The sequence below is a fragment of the Ixodes scapularis genome, unplaced genomic scaffold (genome assembly GCF_016920785.2).
Source record: "Ixodes scapularis isolate PalLabHiFi unplaced genomic scaffold, ASM1692078v2 PGA_scaffold6__148_contigs__length_123643588, whole genome shotgun sequence".
Lineage (NCBI taxonomy): Eukaryota > Metazoa > Arthropoda > Arachnida > Ixodida > Ixodidae > Ixodes > Ixodes scapularis.
The window spans coordinates 119,914,347-119,934,957 of NW_024609881.1; the positions used below are offsets into that span (position 1 = coordinate 119,914,347).

The 20,611-nt window shown below is 42.6% G+C and overlaps 1 protein-coding gene across 1 annotated transcript; it reads left to right on the forward strand.

The window, feature by feature from the left end:
* Positions 1 to 5,423: 5,423 nt before the first annotated feature.
* LOC115327485 lies at positions 5,424 to 19,460 on the forward strand. The gene is made up of 10 exons (XM_042294578.1): positions 5,424 to 5,548; positions 7,920 to 7,966; positions 8,581 to 8,619; positions 9,197 to 9,232; positions 11,709 to 11,802; positions 12,289 to 12,434; positions 14,448 to 14,495; positions 14,586 to 14,621; positions 18,746 to 18,896; positions 19,247 to 19,460. The coding sequence occupies exons 1-10, from the start codon at positions 5,476 to 5,478 to the stop codon at positions 19,264 to 19,266; spliced, it is 690 nt and encodes a 229-aa protein (XP_042150512.1). The 5' UTR covers positions 5,424 to 5,475; the 3' UTR covers positions 19,267 to 19,460.
* Positions 19,461 to 20,611: the final 1,151 nt, after the last annotated feature.

Consider the following 20,611-nt stretch of genomic DNA (forward strand, 5'->3'; position numbering starts at 1 on the left):
TTAGCCTGACCTACATTGAAAACAGCATAACATAAAGCATGAAGCAATACAAAAAAAAATGCAGTCCAACACAACGCAGAGATCCTCAATGATGTACGTCTTCGTCCATTCTCTATCCAGAAACTAAATTTTGTCGAAACTCGTATTATGTGACTGATCACTACCACCGTTACCTGTGACATTCTCATAAACCCTTTCCTTCCTCAATGACCTAGCCAAAAACTGCTAGCCACCTAAAGGCCACGCATCACCATTTTCTGTCATCTCTTCTTATCCAAAGAATGGAGCGTTTATCTAACTTGGTAATGCGGTTTTGGTAAATTCTTAGTTTTGGGAGGTATTTTTGGACGTGATAACGCGATCGTGATAGTTAGCTGGAGTACAGTCTACCCAGGTAGCACAGACCTTCGGGCCAACATTTCGTTGTTGTCTGCCGAGGTAGAAAATTATGGTGTGGGAAGGGTAGACGCAACAAAGCTGCGCAAAGGAGCAACAGTTTTCTTGCAATCGCGCAACAATGTTGTAGCAGCAGTCATACCACTGCAGAAGTCCCCGTTTGTGAAGCCCTGCAGCGAAGGTGTGGCTCTACCGTCGATTGCGTCATGTTCACAACAGTCACCGATACTAAAAAAATCTATATGAGCCCATATGGCAAAACCATTAGACTTCATTTGGATTTAGATGGTCTCATATGGCTTCATCATACCGAGCCATATACTATACCCATATGGTTCTGTATGGTTGCATATGGCTGAACTATACCAAGCCATACCATACGCGTATGCTTCCGTATAGTTATATATCGCTGAACCATACCCAGCCATAAGATACACATATGGTTCCGTATAGTTGGATATGGCTGGCCCATACAAAGCTATATTCATTCATATGGACGCTCATAACAGTACAATGCTCAAACGTATACGTCCATATAACTGGAAACATTTACACCATATAACCGGTATGCGCTGTATCTACCCATGCAGCTCCATATAAAAAGACACACAGAGAACCATATAACCTCTGTGGTACGTTGGCTTCAGTAGCAGTGGCGCTACGGGCGTTTCGAAGGAACTCCCGTTTTCGGTCAAAGGCTGTTCCTCAGTCATGGGCGTTGAACTTCAACATTTTGGTAGTTAAATGGGTGCACGTTTTTTATCACTTTAAAACACAACTCCAATAACGCACCGATATGTTGCGTCGTGGGCAAGTTTTACTCTGGGGAACCGGGAGAGCAGTTTTGACGAAAGCAGTCAGTTACAAACGAGAGGAATCGCAGTAATGTCGCCGCTTAAATCACTTTCACTGGCAAATCTTTCTGAATTTTTTGGTTTATAAATATTTTGAATATTGCCATATTTTAGAGGGATGGAGGACATATATATATATATATATATATATATAATGGGAGTTTATTTTTCCAACAAAGTACAGGTTGGAGGGTGGCTTGGAAAAAAAGCTGTTAGCACAGCTTGACTGGTCACAAGCCCCCACTACATCACGACATCAGCAGCGGCAGAACAGCGAAAAAAAGAGAGAAAAAAAAATCAAAATTATTTTACACGGAAGAATCATTTGCACGTACATTAGAAACAAAGTCGTGCTCTATAAGAGGACACTGCCGCAGTGTTTTCGAACGCAAACACATGAAACACACCCACAAGAAAAACATAACCGGGGTGACGTAATACAAGCCCCTGCCAGGGAGCCTTTAGCGTCAAACGGACCGGTTTAATCGGGGAGCTTCTGCAGTCGCTGCCAGTGTTGTCAGGTCTACTAATTTCTCTGTAGATCTACAGATTTTGGAAGCTGTCTGCGCTGATTCACTGATAAAAAAATAAAATCTACCGACATTTTTTTTAATATATTAGGAGAACACAATTTTTAAGGGCATACCCGTAGAAGAACGGTCAATTGTCGCGAAGTAGGTTGCTGCGCACTTACGTTGACAATGCCGGTTTTGAAATATGCGATCCGAGATATATGTTGACACGGGCACTGCAGAATAACCACTCAAACACACGAACCAGAAGGAAGGTATTTGTGATGATTCAACATGATGTGACACTAGTTTTCATTTGTCGAACCGAACACTAAACGCATCACAAGAATCTTTCAGGCTTCTTTGAAGAAATCGCTTGTTGCTGGCATTTATGGGTAGGATTTCTCGAACGAGATCCCATTTACCACAGAGCCCGCAGGCCGCACCACACGCCAAACAAGTTCTGGAAGCAGGCATTCCGAAATTGTCAACGGCTGATGCGTCATCCGTCAAACCGCGCGAGCACGCTTCAGTCATTAGGGAGTTTTCGTAGACCGCGTTTCCCCCTCCGCTAAGCCCTCCGCAACGAAGAAGCGGCTACTGCCACTGCGCACCCATGGGCTTGACTGTAGAGTTCCGGGTATGGTAGCGGGTTGCGGAGAGCGTTGCGGGACGCCGAAAACGCTCTACGAAAACTCCCTAGTAACCGAGCAAAGAAAGCGGAGTCAAGCGATAAAAAGTGTACGGTTGGTTGGTCCGGCGAGTGCTCATCTTCTACCACACTTTTCGTTTAGGTAGAGAGGGAAAAAAAGGGAAGGAGTAGAAAGGCGGCAACTGCTTCAAGGCCAGAATGGGGGTGCGCTCAGAAAGTCTAGTCTTCAGGGGCATCCCAAGAACAAACACAACGAGTGGATTTGTCACTTGTTTCCAAGGCTGATAAAGCAGTGGACGCTATGTGTGACCTAGGGCTTCGGGTAGGTGACGTGTTCTGCCTTTTCACCAGCTTCGAGACTGTAGTCACGTGACCTTAACCGGAGACACGATTGGCCTAAAGCACGAATAGCGTCTGCCCTGCTGTCAATACCGAGTGAACTGGGTAGCCCCGTGAAGGCCAGCTTTTGGATATCCAAAGAAGCTGTCCAGCTTAAAAATGATCCAAAATGCGGCAAGTTTGAAGGCACTATGCTTTACGCCGTTGCTGGTGTGAGAAGTAGCCGCGGCCAAGCCGTTCCAGGGTGGAAAAAGGTAGCGATTTATGGTGGTCAGGCTAAATACGGCCACGGAGTAAAAAAGGCTTCGCAATGCGTGGTGCTGCCAGCAAAATGTGCGGCCTCCTTCTCGGCCGCTTTTAACGTGTAGACTGAGCCGACTAAGGAAGCGAGTGAGCAGGCGGATCTGAGGGATTTCCGGGTGTTTTATTTTCGATGAACTGTCAAAAAGAGGAAATAAAAAGCGATACAGCGACACAACAGAAGAGCTACGATTGTTGTAATTTCTTTTTTGAAGATTTCTCTCGGCTGCTTTGGGGCTTAACTCGTATCGTACTGGCTTGGACAGCTTGGCCGTCAATTGTATTTAATTACAATCATAACTATAATTTACTTAAAAAAGAAGCAAAGATTAGTCTTTTATTGGATAAAGAAAGAACATTCTATAAAATTAGCGACGGTAATACAACTCTCTGCCGGGGTTTATTAGTAGAAAAAAATTGTAATCAAATAATACCAGTTTTTTTTTTTGCGTACGCTCGTCTTCTCTAATGGAGCGAATTACTTTTCAAGCCTTTATGGGGGTTTGAGACTGGAGAAGAGAATTGTCGGATACAAATACCTCGTCTCCACTCGCTTTCTTTCTAGCGTTCTATGTGCTACAATAGATAGAATGGAGGGTTATGTGGGAGGAAGTTATTCTGATGATCTTTCGAGGGACCTTTCTTCAAACTACGTTTGTTTTGTTGTTGTCGTTTTGATTTGTTTTTAATCGTGTTGTCTGTTTGCGTGTACGAGGCAACTAGGCTTCCTCTTGCCGGGGAGGTTATGTGACGAGTCGATAATATAAATTCTGTAATCCTTTGCCTTAAAAATTAAGTTTTTTTAGTTTATCGCAGAAACACAACAGTTCATTTTCGATAACAAATGCAACCAGATACAGTGTTGAGATAAAATCAATACATCGTAAATGCATTATACAACAGAGATACAAATGCATGTTTGAAGATTTATCTGGATACAGAAATAGAAATACTAGAAAGTGTCTCGCCATACATTTGTATCGCGATAGTCGGCAGCCCTGACCAAAAATGATATCAAAACCGACAATATAAAAAGTACCTCTCGCAAGCTGAACCATTCCGATTTCCACGTCTTATTTCAGCTGCAACATAAAAAAAAATGACGCACATCCTGAAAACCGTCAGCCATTCTGTTTATGGGATAGCTCTTTCACCAAGTTCACTGAGCTTTTCAATGTATAACCGCGGCCTTTCATTCACACTTTCTCGCCGCCATATACGTGCATGGCGGCGTCCGCGAGAGTTAGTATCCACTAACCCGGAGAACAACCCGTTTCTTTTTAACTTTAAATACTCGTCTATATTGAAGCACACCGGTCATAAGGATAGTGAAATTTTAATGGGGCTGAAAAAGCTCGGGTGCTTTAAGTGCGATAGCATTTTTTGCGGCAACCTCCTCCAAAATATGTCAATCAGTAACACGAAACGCATCCGCCTATACCAAAAAACAATAATTAGTGGTTCAATTAAAAAAACACTTTTAAAGACAACCGAACCAATGACCTCGTTATTTCGAGCCGGACCCTTGAACACTGTTTCCATTTTTTATATTTTTAATCGGACCCTCGAACCCTGTGCAACCGGGGAGACCTCTGAAGCCATAGTTATTCTGTGCCGTTCTCCACTCCTTATCGCGTCCATGAGCAGGATCAGGCACTTCCAGGACGTGGCGAAGTCTTCAGAATGCCTCGGAAAAGAAAGGAGCGGGCGGCGATAGCTCGAGAGAGGAGGCAGTATTTTATGGAATAAAAATATACTTTTAATGTTGATTTGTCCACTATCGGGTGCGTCGCATTTCGGTAAACGTAACATAGCCCTCATAGAAGACAAGCAATACTATAGCATTTCGACGTAACTTGCAGGGAGGCACGGCAAAAGCTCTGGCATACTTTTTTTTATTAAATTTTATTTTTTCTATTTAGCTGCAGTTTGTGACACACGTGCCCCGTTGAAATTGCTCTCGGTGCAAACAGGAAAAAAGCCCCTCAATTCGGCTGCTCTTCAACTAATAAAATGTTCGCCAAAAACGTTTGAAAATGTCGCTAATGTTTATCGTACTACATCCGCTATGTAACGACTAAATACAATAGACAAAAGGTAGGGCACGTGGGTCTCCTTCCATGGATGTGTCGGACTTTTAGTCCCGCCTGTTTCTTTCTAATTATAACTTAGAAACCATGGCTATTGTCGTTTGCGTCATAAATTTAATCACGTGAAATTTCAAACAGAACCCGACTGGCTCCATGCGCACGTCACTCAATGACGTCTTCTGGTGTTTTTCTGTGCTTTGTTCTGCGTTTGGTAGAGCCTGCCTGATAATTTTAGTATAAATAGATGATAACGATTTTGCGCTCAGCAGAGAAAAGGAACTATAATTCTTGTTTAGGAATCAACGCCGAAAGTTTTATTCTTGCGACCGAGAATGAACTCCGTTGAAGTCGCTATTCTTTGCCTTCTCTTCTTCTGCGTAAATCACACCTCGGCTGCTGGAGACGGTAAGTTCCTAGCTTCATAATATCTGTCTTATCTCAACTCCCTTGACTGCTACCTTATCGAAGGACGAAAGATTTCATGCCTGCTTTGTCCCAGAAACAAATCGAAACTTCTAAAAGTAATATAGGTTGCGTATATTTTTGTTGCTCTATATTTTAAATATATCACTAGAGGCAAAGGTATCTCTTCATGAATGGAAGACTGCAGTAGTTGTACCTATACATAAATCTGGTCGCACTGACTGGATTAGTCACTTAGGCCAATTTCTTTTCTTAGCACGTTTCTTAGCACGTCTGTTAAGGGCACTCAGTGGAAACTAACCTTGTATCATACTTGGAACACCATTTACCTAAGGTCACTTTCTGTGTACACCCGCCGGAAATATGAAGGTGAACAAGTTACCCACTTTCTTGCCTGTTTTACGGCTCCCTAAAGCTATATTAACTCTCAACGTCTCAAATGGTACGTGGCCAAGGGTCTAAACGTTGCGTTTTAGCCTTTTTCTGGAACAGAGCTTGTTCCAAAAGTTGCAGGAGCGTCAAAAACAAGAAGAGGGCTGTTCACCTTTATATCGCTCACATATGTACAAGCTGATACTGTTGATTTCGATTGCACTAAAGGTTTTGATCTTGTAGATCAAATTGGTCAAATTGGTCAAATCGTCAGTATTTAGCACGACTAGCTCGTCTTGCGGTTGGTTGTCAAGTTATCTTGGTGGAAGACCAACCCGAGTGTTTTCGGAGGGGTGTTTTTCTACCTCGAATGTTTTGAATACTGGAGCGCCTCAGGGGTCTAATCTTCGGCTGCTGATATTCAGCATTTCTCTGAATGATATGGCATATAGTGTGCAGCGTTCAGAGGTTCTGCAGTTCGCATATCATGTAAAAAGTTATTGCGAAGTTTATGCAGCTACAGACTGTCAGATGATGAAAGACGATGTCCAGGCACTTCTAAATTGGTGCTTGAAAATAATTTGTTACTTATAACTCCAATAAAACCAAGGTTCTTGCTTATACCCATCAAACAACCAGCATTAAATACCCGTATACCATGTTAGGTTCAGCTATTGCGAGGTAGGATACAATTCGTGACCTGGGAGTGCTCTATGAGTCCTGCCTATCGTTTATTGAGCACGTTTCGAAAATTGTGAATGACACTTCTCAGGTGCTAGGGGGTTATTACCCGAATGACGCAAAATTTTCATATTCACGCTAGCATGATTGATCTTTTTTGTGACCTTGTTTTCTCCAAAGTCGAGTTTTCCTCAGTCGTATGGAACACCATTGGAATAACAAATTCATGTATCTTAGAAAAAGTGCAGCGTCGTGTCGTACGTATTGCTTATGAAAGATGGGTTGGGAGACATATTTATTTTGATTATGAATGCCTACTTAATCTCCCTCATCTTGTACCTTTGCAGAAAAGAAGATTAGCGCATGAATTCGGTTTTTTTCTCTCAGAAAGTAAACGCTGCGCTTGATACACGCGTGCTTTTAAGTGCGATCTATTTTTGTGTTCCTCAGAAGTGTAAATTATTTTCATTTCTTTTACCTGCCGAACGTTGGTGTCCAGTCCCCAATGACACGCCTAAAGCTCCTTTATAATAACTATAGGAAAGATTTAGACTTGTTTTCACCCCTCACAACTTTTAAACAAATTTTTGTTGGCCGCTTGGCGGACAGCCGGGCCTGTTGCTTTATGTAGCTTTGTTTATTTACTTTTTACTTTTCCAAAATCACGTCCTTCTTGTCTGTTTGTTTGTTTGTATTTGGTATTTTATTGATTGTAGTCTGTGCACCCTGTTAAGACCCTGAACTGTTTATGTTCACATTAAGCAGAATAAATAAATAAATACATACAGGGTGTTTCACGAAAGGTGGACAAATTGCATATTGCGAAAACTACGCAATGAAACGAAAACAAAGGCTTGTGGTGTTTTGGTCCTGCGCCATGGGCCTATTTAAAAAAGTTATTAAAGTTCGGGACAATTAGATTGTTAATTATTTTTGCGTAATTAACTTTTTTATTGTTGTGTTTCAGGGCATATTTCGATATAAAAAAATGCTCAGCATCATCGAAACACACTAAATCAACAAACAGCAAAACGATAGAAGGCACGTGAAATATTTTACGGTTTTCTGATGAACCGCACAAATTCGATGGGTTTTTAGGTTTCGGTTTGTAATCGCAGCGCTTCTCGGCCCCGACGGCACCACGCCCCGTGGAGAAATAATGCAACCAGCCTCTGCTGCGTTGCGCTATTTTAGACGATCTTATATGCTGATATGTTTATTTTAAACATTTATATTTTTATCTTACTAGGATATATGTTCTAATCTTAGGCTTCTTCGCTTCGCGATTTTTTTTTTACAGGTTCATGCATCAACCTCACTTTGCCAAATGTCCTGGGTCTCGGAGAGGTACATTTCCGCAACCATATTGGCCAGGCAACACGTCTTACGAGTTTCAAATATTTGGCTTTTACTTTTACTGGCTTGTACTTTGTGTTCGTAAATTTTACGTCTGCAGGTATTCTTAGAGGAGATTCATTACTAAAGCTTTCTAATCTCTTTGATTTGTGCAATCAGCTCGGTTTATATGTTTATTTTAGGGAGTCTGCGTTCGTAACTTATGCGAATAGGTACACGACCATTCAACAAATAAACGAATAGCTGGTGTGCACTTTTACCGTTTTGCTCATGCGAATATTAAAAAAGATCTTCGAGACAAACACAAATTGCGTTTCTGTTTTTTGCTCATAGAACTATGTAGGTACGTACTTTGGCATTTATGTATTTCCTCTGCACACTTGTCTCTAAAACGTCAGCTCATTCGTTGAACGTTAAACGAAGCTGGCACGCCAGGTTTTAAAAGGTCGAAAAAACGTAATGTGTTTGTCGTATTCGTTCAAGGTGTGCCTTTAGCTGATATGTAGAAACTACAATAAAAACTATCATGCTGCTCTCGTGAAAAGTTTTTCACGACAGTAATTGTTTTTTGCTACATCTTATTACAACCACCTTCTTCATAATAGTGCCTCGAAGAGAATCAAAATCTCTGCATTCAAGACAGCGTGAGTACAACTTTTGTTTTGTACTTGGCCACAGTCATTAGGGAAAGCAAGTGAGCACTCTCCTGTAGTTCAGTTACTGTCTTGGGGAGCCGCAGGGTATATTATTATACATTTCATATCAGTATAGTTATAGTGTTATAGTATAGGTAGTGAGTGTCCGTATAAAAATCCTATTACATGCGTTTTCGAGGTATCTCATATGTAACGAAAAACAACTTAACGAATTAATATCTTTTCGGAATTTTTCTTTTATTCTTATGGGTGCCGACAATATATCGTCACAACGTTTTACAGTGCAGTAGGTGAAAAAGTGCATGATTTGACTCACAAGAATTCATAACGACGAGTTAGTCCGAACTACAATATAAACAACATAACATAAAGCATAAAGCAATAAATACAAAGCTAAATTGCGTCGAAATCTAAATTATGTAACTGATTACTACCTCCTTCTGCTTACTTCTGCCACTTTCATTAAACCCAATCCACCCTCAATGACCTAGCCAAACACTGTTAGCCATCTAAAGGCTAAGGGCCCCCACATAACGATTTTTCTGTCATTTTGTTTTATCCAAAGGATGGCGCCATTTTCGAACTTGGTAAAGTGGTTCTGGTGAGTTCTTAGTTTTGGAATTTCTTTTTATCCTGATCACGTGATCATGATCGTGAGCTGGGGAACGCTCTATTCAGGCAGCACAGCTCTTTTGGGCCTGGTAATTTAGAGTCTTAAAGTGCCCGAAGAAGTCAAGGTAGAGCCGAACTCTTTTGCCAGAGTACGGGCATAATGTCTCCAATTCGCTAAACAAGCACCAAAGAAAGGCTTCACAGCTGGTAGTTTCTGTCATCCAGCATCTTTGAGAACAAATCGGCAGACGAGTGCAAAAGTTAGGGTTCCATTCTGGTTGCTCGGATTGTATGTGGGAGCATTGCGCCTAAACTGCCCAACAAGTGCCAGATCAAAGCTTCATTATTGGCGTTTGGTTCTACGTGGCATTATTTTCTCAAATCTGACGGTTTGGCAATTATGTTTCGAGCTGGAGAAAATCCATATAAGCGCAATAGAAAAGTACTTTGGCACAACTGACGCCTTCGAGTGGAACCGTATTATGCCCAAGTTAGGCCGTAAGTGTTGCCAGACTTATGCCAAGTTAGGCGTTTTTGAGGCAGGCGCGTTCATTTTTAACCGCTAAACGCTAGAGTGCCTAGGGAGCGTATGCAAACCATGCGGAGCTTTCGCAATTTAAAGGCGGACGCCTCCCACGGAGATTGGTCTCAAGTGCGCATGCGCTGTGTTGTCGCGTGACGAGGAGGAAAGCAGGCGGAAAGGCGGAGGCGCTCGCAGACGATCAACGCGTTCGTCACCTCCTCGGCGCTCGTGTTACGAACGCCGCCTTCAAACCACGTGACTCCGATTGAGTAGTTGGACATTCTCTGTAATACGGGCTCTCTACTTACCACATTGGCGCCATCTATCCGGCAGCCCTGGAACACTATCGAGTTGCGTTTATGTTTTATCACTTTTAAGCATCATTATTTCACTGCGAGCTTGAAATAATCCCGACAGTGGTACGAGCGACTATTTCTTATATTTCTGTTGTAAAGTGTTGCGTTATATTCGCCCATGTTTACCTCTCACGCAAGGGCTCACCAATTTCTGTGGAAGGAATAATTTAAAATGAAATTATTCTCCAGTGTTTTTATAGGGCAGTTGTTCGAATAAGAGGCCGATGTTTAAGAGTCTGCGCCCGTTTAATATATTTCAAAAGTTTCGTGATTTTCGAAAATTTTCCATAAGAAAAATGACGACCGACGAATGCTAAAAATACGCGAAGATGAACGAAGCCAGTTAAAGGAACGAACCCTATGTTTTCATTTACTTTTCTGAAAATCACATAACTTTTGTCTGAAGCGCCGTTCACACACTTGCAACCGTGTAGGACGGAGAGACAAGGCCGGTTTTTAAGCCTCTTGCAACGGCGGAGGACCCGCCCCGCAGCAGCGCGTCCTGTCCGCCGTCGTAAAAAGATTATAAAACGGTCTTGTCTCTCTCGGTCTTACTCGGTCGCAAGTGTGTGAACGGCGCCAAAGATGACCGATAGATCAAAAACTTTGGAATACGATCCAGCATCTGGGTGGAGACACCGTTTGGCGATGAGCAGTTTAGTAGTTTACTTTTGGGGTAAAAGAATAACGCGGTAATGCTTTTTTCGGAGTCATATATTACCTTCCAGTGCATTACTTAACATAGGTCGTGCACTAGACTTATTCTCGCATTATTACGCTGAATTTTTACAATATTTTTTTTTGTAATAGTCCTAAGGATGTGTTTGAGCAACAGTACAACCGAGATGCTTCTAAGCCCCATCAAGCGACATTGGCGGTGGCCATTTCTTAGACGCAAAGCGCCTCAAAATGCGTGACCAGATCCGAGTCCTCGCCGGAACACGATAGAGTTTTTCTGTCCGATAGATTCGCAGACCACGTGCACAAGCGATGAAAGTCTCGGATAATTGAGATAACCGCTACTGGATGGCGCACACTTTTGAAAAGGGGCCACACTCTAAGAAATCTGCAGCATCTCTTCTCCCGCAATGCACTTGGGGGGAGCCAATCAATGCACTCTACGGACTGTAGTGAGCTCAGAGCCACACTGTAGAACGCGTCTTTTTGTCGAAATATATTAGCAGCTTAGTCCTTCGCCAAGACCACTTCGTGGATTTCAATGATTGGCTCTCCCAAGTGCATTGGGGGAAAGCAGTCGCTCCAGATTTCTCAAAATGTATTGATCAACGTTAAACATTCCGTTAAAAACGAAAATTGCTGGATAAATAGGTAGTTTGCCTATAGGTGGCGCGCAACTGCTAGCAATAGCATGATGCCGGTCGTTTGTCAGCTGAACACCGGTAGTGTAGAAGGTGTGACTTTCTACGTGTTCCTACGTAGGTGATGCTCTCCGTCTATCCTCTTCTAAATCTACTCCATCTTAGGGGATGAAACCTAAATCGCATTTACGTCTAACGCAAGGAATGTCTCTGTCCCTAATCTGGATTGACGTCCTGATCTCAAGCACTGATTTCTGTCCTCTTTAGTGCGTCTTGCAAGGAATTGGTGATTTGAATCTGGGGTCCCAGCTGTACACAATTCTGCAGCTTCTCGAATACGTATTCCAGAGGAACAATCTGGGTACGTTCAGCGTATTTTTAAGCAATGCATCGTTTGAATTTGACGTGACAGCCCTCCAAAGCGGACAATTAGGCACGCATTATTGCTCGCAGTGGCCTATCTTAAAAACGCCTTCTGAATCTCATACTTTCAATTGAATACATGCTGTGGTTGTTGTTAAGGAAATATTTCTCCGCGAAGTTCAGCCAAACGCTTTTTTGGTTAAACTTCGCCAAAGTATCGACACGTCAATTGTCGCTGTTATGTCACGATGTAACGACATTGGAATGTCCCGCCAAAGTTAGCGTGAAAACGTTACGGGTAGTAATTTAGAGATTAAAACAATAACAAAATTTTTGCACTTTAGCTATATTTTATACGTGTATGACACACGCAATCCGCAGCGAAACCTCGCCTTTAACGGCCGCCTAAATTACCTTAACGGCACGCGATCGAACTAATTTGAATCTGACGCTCTGTCCTCTTCACCTTTTAATGTTCTTACAGGCATTGTGATTGACGCCATTAAAGGTGTTTGCCAAGTGACGGGGCTCCTGTTCAAAGTGAACTGCAACGTTCTGACGGTGAACACCGCCGCGGTGTGCGGAGATCCAATTGAGATCAACCTTCCAAGCGTACTTGGGGCTGGCGCGGTAAGATTATTCAGTGTCGATTCACATCTGAGTGGATCTTGCTACAATGTTCACTATAAATAAACTTGAGCAATAAACAGGATGCAAATGAGAGTTTTTTTTTATAAACGGATGACAACCTGCGCTAACAAAGCAAGCTCTCGCGAGTTATAGAATCAAAGCAAATATAAAATTGATAGTCTTAGACTGACGAAGGGCCTGCAAGGCTTCAAACGTTTGGCCAAGTTTTATTCCTCACTGTGCTAATATGTGGTGTGTCTGTAGATTATACGGCGAGGAGAATATAATATAATAATAATATTTACAGTGGGATAACGGTCATGATCAGTCAAAAAATTAACTAAAATTTGTTAATTACCTTTTTAATTCGTAAAAATACGCATTGTTATAATAAGAAACTTGCAAAGCGTCATCAAAAACTATATCAGTAAATTTTAGAAAGACTTTGAGTGCGTGGGAACCGCGGTAGTGCGCTAAAGTTTCCCTTCGCGCAACAGGCGCAAGGCTGGTGTACAGTGGCTTAAAGGGGGTAGTGTAACGAGCGAAACCGGAGAAGCGGCACAGCGTTGGAAGACAAACGCGGGTGGCGCTGGCGCTTGCAGCACCGTCGTTCCGGCTATGGCTCCGGCTTGGCCGCTTGGTCAGCTTGGCTCCGGCCAGCTCCGGCCGATTCGCAGCTGTCGACTACACCGTCGTCTGCTAGTTTCACATTTTTTATTCACCTTCAAACACAAATCATATCCTTGGAAGTTCATTGGAAACAAATAATTGTTTTTTAGGTATTTATATTAGTTATGAAGCGTGTTAGGGTGCCTCTATCTGCCGGCCGATTGAAGCACCCAACGGAGCTGCGGATCGAAGCGCCACCTACATTGTCTTCCAAGGAGTGGCCGTTCCCGATGCATGGTGGTGGCTACGCGGTAACCACACTACCCCCTTTAAGCCACTGTAGCTGGTGTGAGATAACACAGATGATAACAGACGAAAAAAACGAGCATGAACGTGACCGGCAGCCTTACTCCTGCTGCACGACTGATTTAGTAATTTTCGATGATGCTCAGACAGTTTCTCATTAGAACCATCTGCTTATTATTAGTAACTGAAACGTTATAAACATATTTTAGTTAATTAGCCGACTTATTGTTATGATTGGCCCGCTACATTTAGTCCGCCTGACCCTATAACTCACCTGCACCAACTGAATTAGTGTAGCTTTCGTGGCTATTTAAAACAAATATTTTAACCTTAAAAATCACCCAGTATAAGACCGAAAGACAGCAGTGATCATTTTGACATCTTATTTAAATATATATTTCACTATTATTAATGCGAAAGCATTAACGGTCCCATGGAGTGGAGCAGGCGTTGTCTGTAACCGCGAGAAACGGCAGAGGAATTCCCTTCTTTTGACATCCGTAACGCACCGTCCTGAAAACGTGAAAAGGTTTTTCTCTAAATTTGTTTTCGCGTTTTTCATTAAGAAGTAAATGAGTTCAATTTAGATTTTATGTGTCGTATTTGGAAGAGGGGGAAATGGGAATCAATTTATACCAGGATTGTACTACACAGCCGACAGTCCACAGCAAAGAGTTAGCCGGGTTGTATTACAAAAGCTAAATGAAATCTGTGGAGGGGAAGGGGACTTTCTAGGTTTGACATTCTATAGCGACAAGTCAGGAATAACGGTATTTAACGATGAAAATGGGGACCCAGTGGGAATAAGTATACGGAATAAACTTGTGAAAATCATAAATGTGTGGGTGCATTTATACTTCTCATAGAACGGCTGAATGAGACTAGAACGGCAGAATGAGGGAAAACAATATTTAGAAGATTGACTGGCGGCGAAAGCTACGGCTTGTTATAAAGAGTACGGCCGTTAGCATGGATCCACCCATCCCTCAATCCGGGTGTTCGAAAGAAAAACCCTGCAATTTTCACCTTGTTATTTACTAGAAAGTTGCATTCCCAAGACGTGTATTTGTTCACCGCCGTGTTTTTGGTTTTCTGCAGTGTGTCGGAACAGAGTTTCAGACTTGCGAGAATGGGCAGCCAGTAACGGTAAATTATATATCCGTACAATTCCTCTTTTATTTTGCAATGTCGTCAGTGCTGAACATGACGTCTTACTGTGTTTCGATATCTTTACAGGGGAGTGCTGTTCAGGTGCTTTTCGATCTTATACAGGTAACAATGCGCAATCGCTGCATTCATAATTAATTAGACATCTAAGAAAAATAAGATCACCTTCATTGCATTAAAGTGAAAAAGGCTAGGTTTCAATTATCTCCCGAAGGAGGCAGGTAAGACTTTCATTTTTTGCTCGAAGCGTTCCTACTCAGTTTATCGTGTAATTTATAGTTCAGTATTCATTTCTATTTCGAGTTATTTTCTTAAAGGGATGGTGAACATAAATTTGGATTTCAAGAAATGAATGCAGGAGATGTAGGCGGGACGCTACAATCCCTACAGCACTACTCGTAAGGCGATATCTCGAATGGACGGCCGTATTTTCGGAAAAAGAGGTCGAGATTGAACGAGGGTGACGAGGCCCGTGACCGTCAAGATACCGTGTTTCCTCCTCCCTTTGCTTCGCTCCCTCAGGGCCGCGAGGCGGAGAAGACGCGAGGCCGGTCTCTCTCCTTCTCAGAGAAACATGAAGTCAACATTCCTGCCAAACGCGCCTCCTTTTGTGAAAAATACGGTCATCCGTTCGAGATAACGCTGTATGAGCGATGCTTTGGTGTTTGTAGCATCCCGTTGCACGCATTTGCCGCGTGTTTTGGGAAATTCAAATTTCGGTTCAGCATCCCTTTAAGCCACCTGATACTGGGTGCAGAATGAGACCAATCTAAAGACCACTGGATATGGGGAAGGGACAAAGAACGAACAACAACGAGAAACGACGACTTCCAAATAGCGGCGGAAATTTATTAACCCCAAATCTGTATATGTAGGGTAGAGGGAGAGAACAAGGGAGGGGGGGGGGGGGGAAGGGAAGCGGAAAGGAGGTGACTCAACCTTCTAGGGCACTTCACCGCCTCGTCGTCGTCCGTCCGTTGTCCCTTTTCCATATTCAGTACCCTTACCAACACGCCCGTCACTTACAAACCTAAAAAGTAAAAAAAAAACAAAAAAAAACAACAACAACAACAGAATGACGGTAGGCGATGTTTCAAACTAGGCCGACTTGCTTATTCAGTGACATCTTGATGTATACGACATTGTCATTTCTTAATGGTGCCACCCAATTCACTAAAAAAAAATCCATAAGTTGAGAACATTGTATGTTCCGAACTTGTAGGCGTTTTCTGTGTATACTGAGGCAAAGTGGTGACCTTGATAATGGTGTAAATAGAAAGAAGCTAAAGCTGGCTTAAGAAAATTATAGATATACACCAGCTCGCCTCTGCCATCACTGCTTACCTTAAAATGGCACCGAGCAGTTTTTTTTGTTTTTTTTATAAGTTCACACCACCAGAAAAATGCCAATAAAACAAAAGCTGTATTGATTCGTTTCACGTATTAAGAAAAACCAAACGGCATATGGAAATTTCGGCATTCTATCATTCTGGTGTACGTGAGATATATGAGTGAATGCTTGTTATTTCAAGCCCCGGGCGTTCAAAAATTTTATTAAATAAAATTCGCAAACAAGAAGTTGACTACAGATATGGGTTTATTATTGCTTTGCCACGCCTGTTTGAAGCGGTGTTGATCCTAAAGTGATTTCGAAGCATTTGCAATTATTAAAGATAAAATATCGCTTTAGTGGGTTTTATCAACTATAATTACATAAATTTGTGAAACTCTAAAAATTGGCCTTTCCAGCCAAATAAAGTTTTATTTTGCCCTGCTTTCGGATTCGGAGGTAACATTGCATTTTTATAAAGATGCTAAAAGTGTTTTATGTACTACTATTCTGCTAGAATAGTACAAATTCAAGGATTTCGTTGAACAAATATACCAAATATATAGTCCTTTATTCTCTGGACAACCGCTTCCGCACTATAAGTAGGTAATAAGCTGAGAAGCATGTCACAGGTATTTCGGACATCGAAAACCTAACCACAGTAGGCGTAAGATGCATAATTACCCATAAACAAACGTACGGCGCTTTGATTTCTATTTGATGTAATCATGTGTCCTGTCCGAAAATTCTGACAACCGTTCACATCATTGCCCAAGTCAGACCTCTATAGTAAGTTCTACACTTTGCTATTTATTATTGTACCATAACATGAGCAAAAGATATTTATTACGTATTACGTAAAATGTTTACTTTATTTTATGACCTTGTTCTACCAATCATAGATTACGCGAGTATGCCCTCCGAATCCTTCACTCATAGTAACATCAATAAGTTTGAGCAATTCTAAAATAAGGCAGTGAGGTTTATCGATAACCGTTATCATTCCACAGGCTCAGTACCAATGCTCAAAGTTAGGGCGGGGCTGCCTGACATAAAGATACGCATGTAATCTCACAACCTAATACATTTCGTTCTATTAGAAAATTGACAGCATAATATTGATATCTTAAGATACGTCCACTCGGACCTCCCAGATGACTCAGGCAAACTTCTTACTCGTATACAGCATAACAAATATATTCAGTCATATCCGTATTTTGCCGACACCTTAAAATTTTGCATTTTTTCCAATATGGTATAGACGATTTGAATAAACTGGAGTCAGAAGTCGTAAATGCCCCTAAGATAAGAGCTTCTTAGGAAGTATGGCACCATTGAAATTGACGGTAATCGCAACCGCATATTGTATTGCTTGTTTGTACTTGTTTATATACCTCTATCCGCACTTTGGTTTTGCACCGCGACCCTGCCTGGACCCATTGTTTTGGGCTTTTGGGTATTTGTACATGAAAAAATAAATAAATAAATAAAGCTCCACTGTCTTATTAAAAGTGTATTCTTGCGCTGACAAACACAAAGCATTCCATTCCTTCCAATAGAAGCCATTTATCGTGCTGTAAAGGTAATACTGCTATATCGAAAGGTTTCAATGAGTATGATCAGGGGTGTACTTAGAATTTTGCCACCCTTGGCAGCCTTTGACAGTGACACCCCACCACCCAACTCCCGTTCTTTATAGTCAGTGACCATGGGGAGTGGAGGGAAGGGGGGAAAGTATCTAATTTTGGAGTTAAAAGTTTCGAAAGTGCTAGATTTCGACCTAGACCTAGACTCAGAGCTAGATTAAAAAGGGGTATATTAATTTGGGGGCAGCCATGACTTGGCCGCCCCCAAAATTCTGCCGCACTAGGCAGCTGCCCACTCTGCCTTAAGTCCGTCCCTCAGTACGATAGAAGAAAATTATTGTCAAATCTCGAATGTTAATAACGCGGAACATGTTCATGGGCTGAATTTCATGCAAAAAGTGTCACGCTCCAGCGTGAAGAAAAACTTACACCCAGTCCAAGGCAACATAAATCGTACGTAAGCATAGCATGTCAATTCATGGGTATTCAAAGCACATAGAAACATACTTATTCTAAATGAAATATACTCCTAATTATTCAGCCTTACAAAGCGGAACAGTGGGACTTGAAGCACGGAACCTGCAACCCGAATGCCTTTGCTCGGCTAAAGGCCCGTTCACACTCTTGCGACCTCTTAGACCTGGGTTCCTTAAAACTTGTTAAACCAGAAAACACACTGGCGCCATCTATTGGGAAGCAGTGTAAACTCGGCGGTCCGGCATATTTTTTTTTTATTTCTCGAGAATTATCCTTTCTTTCTTGGCTCGAAAAACTTTTGACAATGTTATAAACGAGCCTTTCTATGGGTATTACGCACATTTGACCTCGAAAATCCCGCAAAACCTTCGCTCTTGTGAAATGCAGTTCCAGGGTCACCGCATAGATGGCGCCACAATGTCAATATGTTCCCTCATTCTAGAAACATTTAAGAAGTTGTAAGAGATCTCGTCTCTCTCAGTCGTACTCGGTCGCAAGAGTGTGAACGGGCCTTAACGCAGCACGACTAAGTACGATTTAAGGAAGACTGCGATAGTAGGCCACCGTCGGGGCAAGCAGCTAGCTTCGGAACGTTGAAGTGTAGCTCTGCACGTGATCTCAAACACCACTTGTCCTGAATAACATTAAACTTTTCTCGATTTTTTTTATAAACCTTATTTGGCCATTACTGTCTCGTTCACAAGAGCCTACTACAATACATAACACAAGCATAACTAATCGTAACATGCGCATAATGCAAGCACAACAAATTCTATACTCAATGGGGTTTCCAGAATGATGAAGATGACGATTTTTTTCTATTGCTCTTTCCGCAGTGCCTTCTGGAAAATCTTTCGGACAAAAATTTGAGTAAACTTCTGCCCAACATAATTTGCAGCGTGTTGCAGATTATCGAAGATGCTATAGGGAAGAATGTGGTTACAAAACCCATAATCGGAGTTATTAACGGTCTGCTTCAAACCAACTGTAAGTTCGACACTTCTGCCGTTTCTTTTGTACATTCGAATATTACTGGGAGGACCGCGTTTCTACCGATGGTAATTTCGCATCTCGGACCACCGACCCGTAGCTCTGACATCATATCGAATTTTTGCGTTACCTCGCAGATATAGGAATAATATCGAGAGGAGAATACCGAGTTTCCACCAATTGAAATTTTTTTGCCACCTGAGAACACCAACACCTCACTTTAACGTCATAACCGCATTTATGCATGATGTCATAAATAGGGGTTTGCAAGGCCCCTGGGGCCTATTTTGAACCGTGGGGATCGCTACCATTTTTGTCCAACTAATATTTTTACTGTTTTCTTTCAGGTACCGCGGCTGGTCCGTAATATGGTGAAAACACACACACACACACACACACACACATATATACATATATACATATATATCTTTCTTTGTTTTGCCACTTTAACTCTTTTTCCTTTAATATCTCGTCATCAAAACCTGCTCTACGAACGCATAATTATTACTCCAGTAATATGGTATTGCGCTGATAATAAAAATAATGCCTGATGCCATGAAATGTGGTGTATCCCTGCATTTGCCCTTTCATAACTTAGACATAGCAGATTGTATGTTAAAATTTCTACATGCGCATATGCGTCAACTACGGGGGGGGGGGGGGGGGGGGGGCTCGGGGGCCCGAGCCACCCCTGAAATTTCCCGGGAGGGGCAGACCCCCCCCCCCCCCCCCCCCCCCTCCGCCCCCGCCCATTTCGAGAGCTCCTCGAGAAAGGAAATATTTGTGGCATGGCGGGTGCTTGCGAGTGTCCACAGGTGTCGCCCATGAGTCAGCGCAACCCGAAAAATGAACTGCCCACACTGCGCGAACATTATTATGCCAGTCATTTTCAGAAAGTCAATTCCAGGGATAAACAAATAGCAATAAAGATGTCAACAAGTCTGCAGGCGGCAGAAAGTACTTAGCGAAATACTCCCTCTGCGACGGCAATAGTTGAGGCGGTAAATGCGCTCTTGCCCTATAACATGAACAGTTAAATGCGAACAAATCGGGAGCCATTCCATTCTGGGAAGGTGGATGGCCAGCGAAGCTGTTTAGCACGCGATACAGGCCCACCCCGAGGAGCGGAGGAAACTAGACACGCGCGACGGGACCCCCACTCGGCGGAAAGTAGACTCGCGCGACGGGCCGCCACTTTGGTAGAGCGGAAGGAAAAAAACCTAGGCACGCAAGCGCTTGGAGCGACGACAAAGCAGGTTGTCGCTGTTGTTTTTTCGGCACCTCAAACGTTAGCGCAACTCTGCCCTAGAATTCCGGAAAAGGCTGGGGGCAAGAGCCAATGTTCCGAAAAGCACAGGAACAAGTATGTTGATTGCGTGGTTAGTGCGGTATACAAGATCCCACTAAGCTGCGGAAAAGCGTAGATCGGCCGAACTCGCCGATGCATTAATGACAGGACACGTGAACATGACTGGTCACTTCGGTCGACCGCTGGGGGGTCACTTTCCTCTGCATTGTGCTGCCTGTAAATGCCAGCCCGAATTCAGCAACATCACCATCATCAGGAGGGGCACAGGTAAAACCATCTGAGAATTGCTGGAAACGTATGCAATACCAAAAGAGGGGCAAGATGCATGCGTCAGCCAAACATCGGTTTTTCCTCACAAAAAAGAAATTGCCTATCTTGACACGTGCTGAAGCGATAGTGCGGT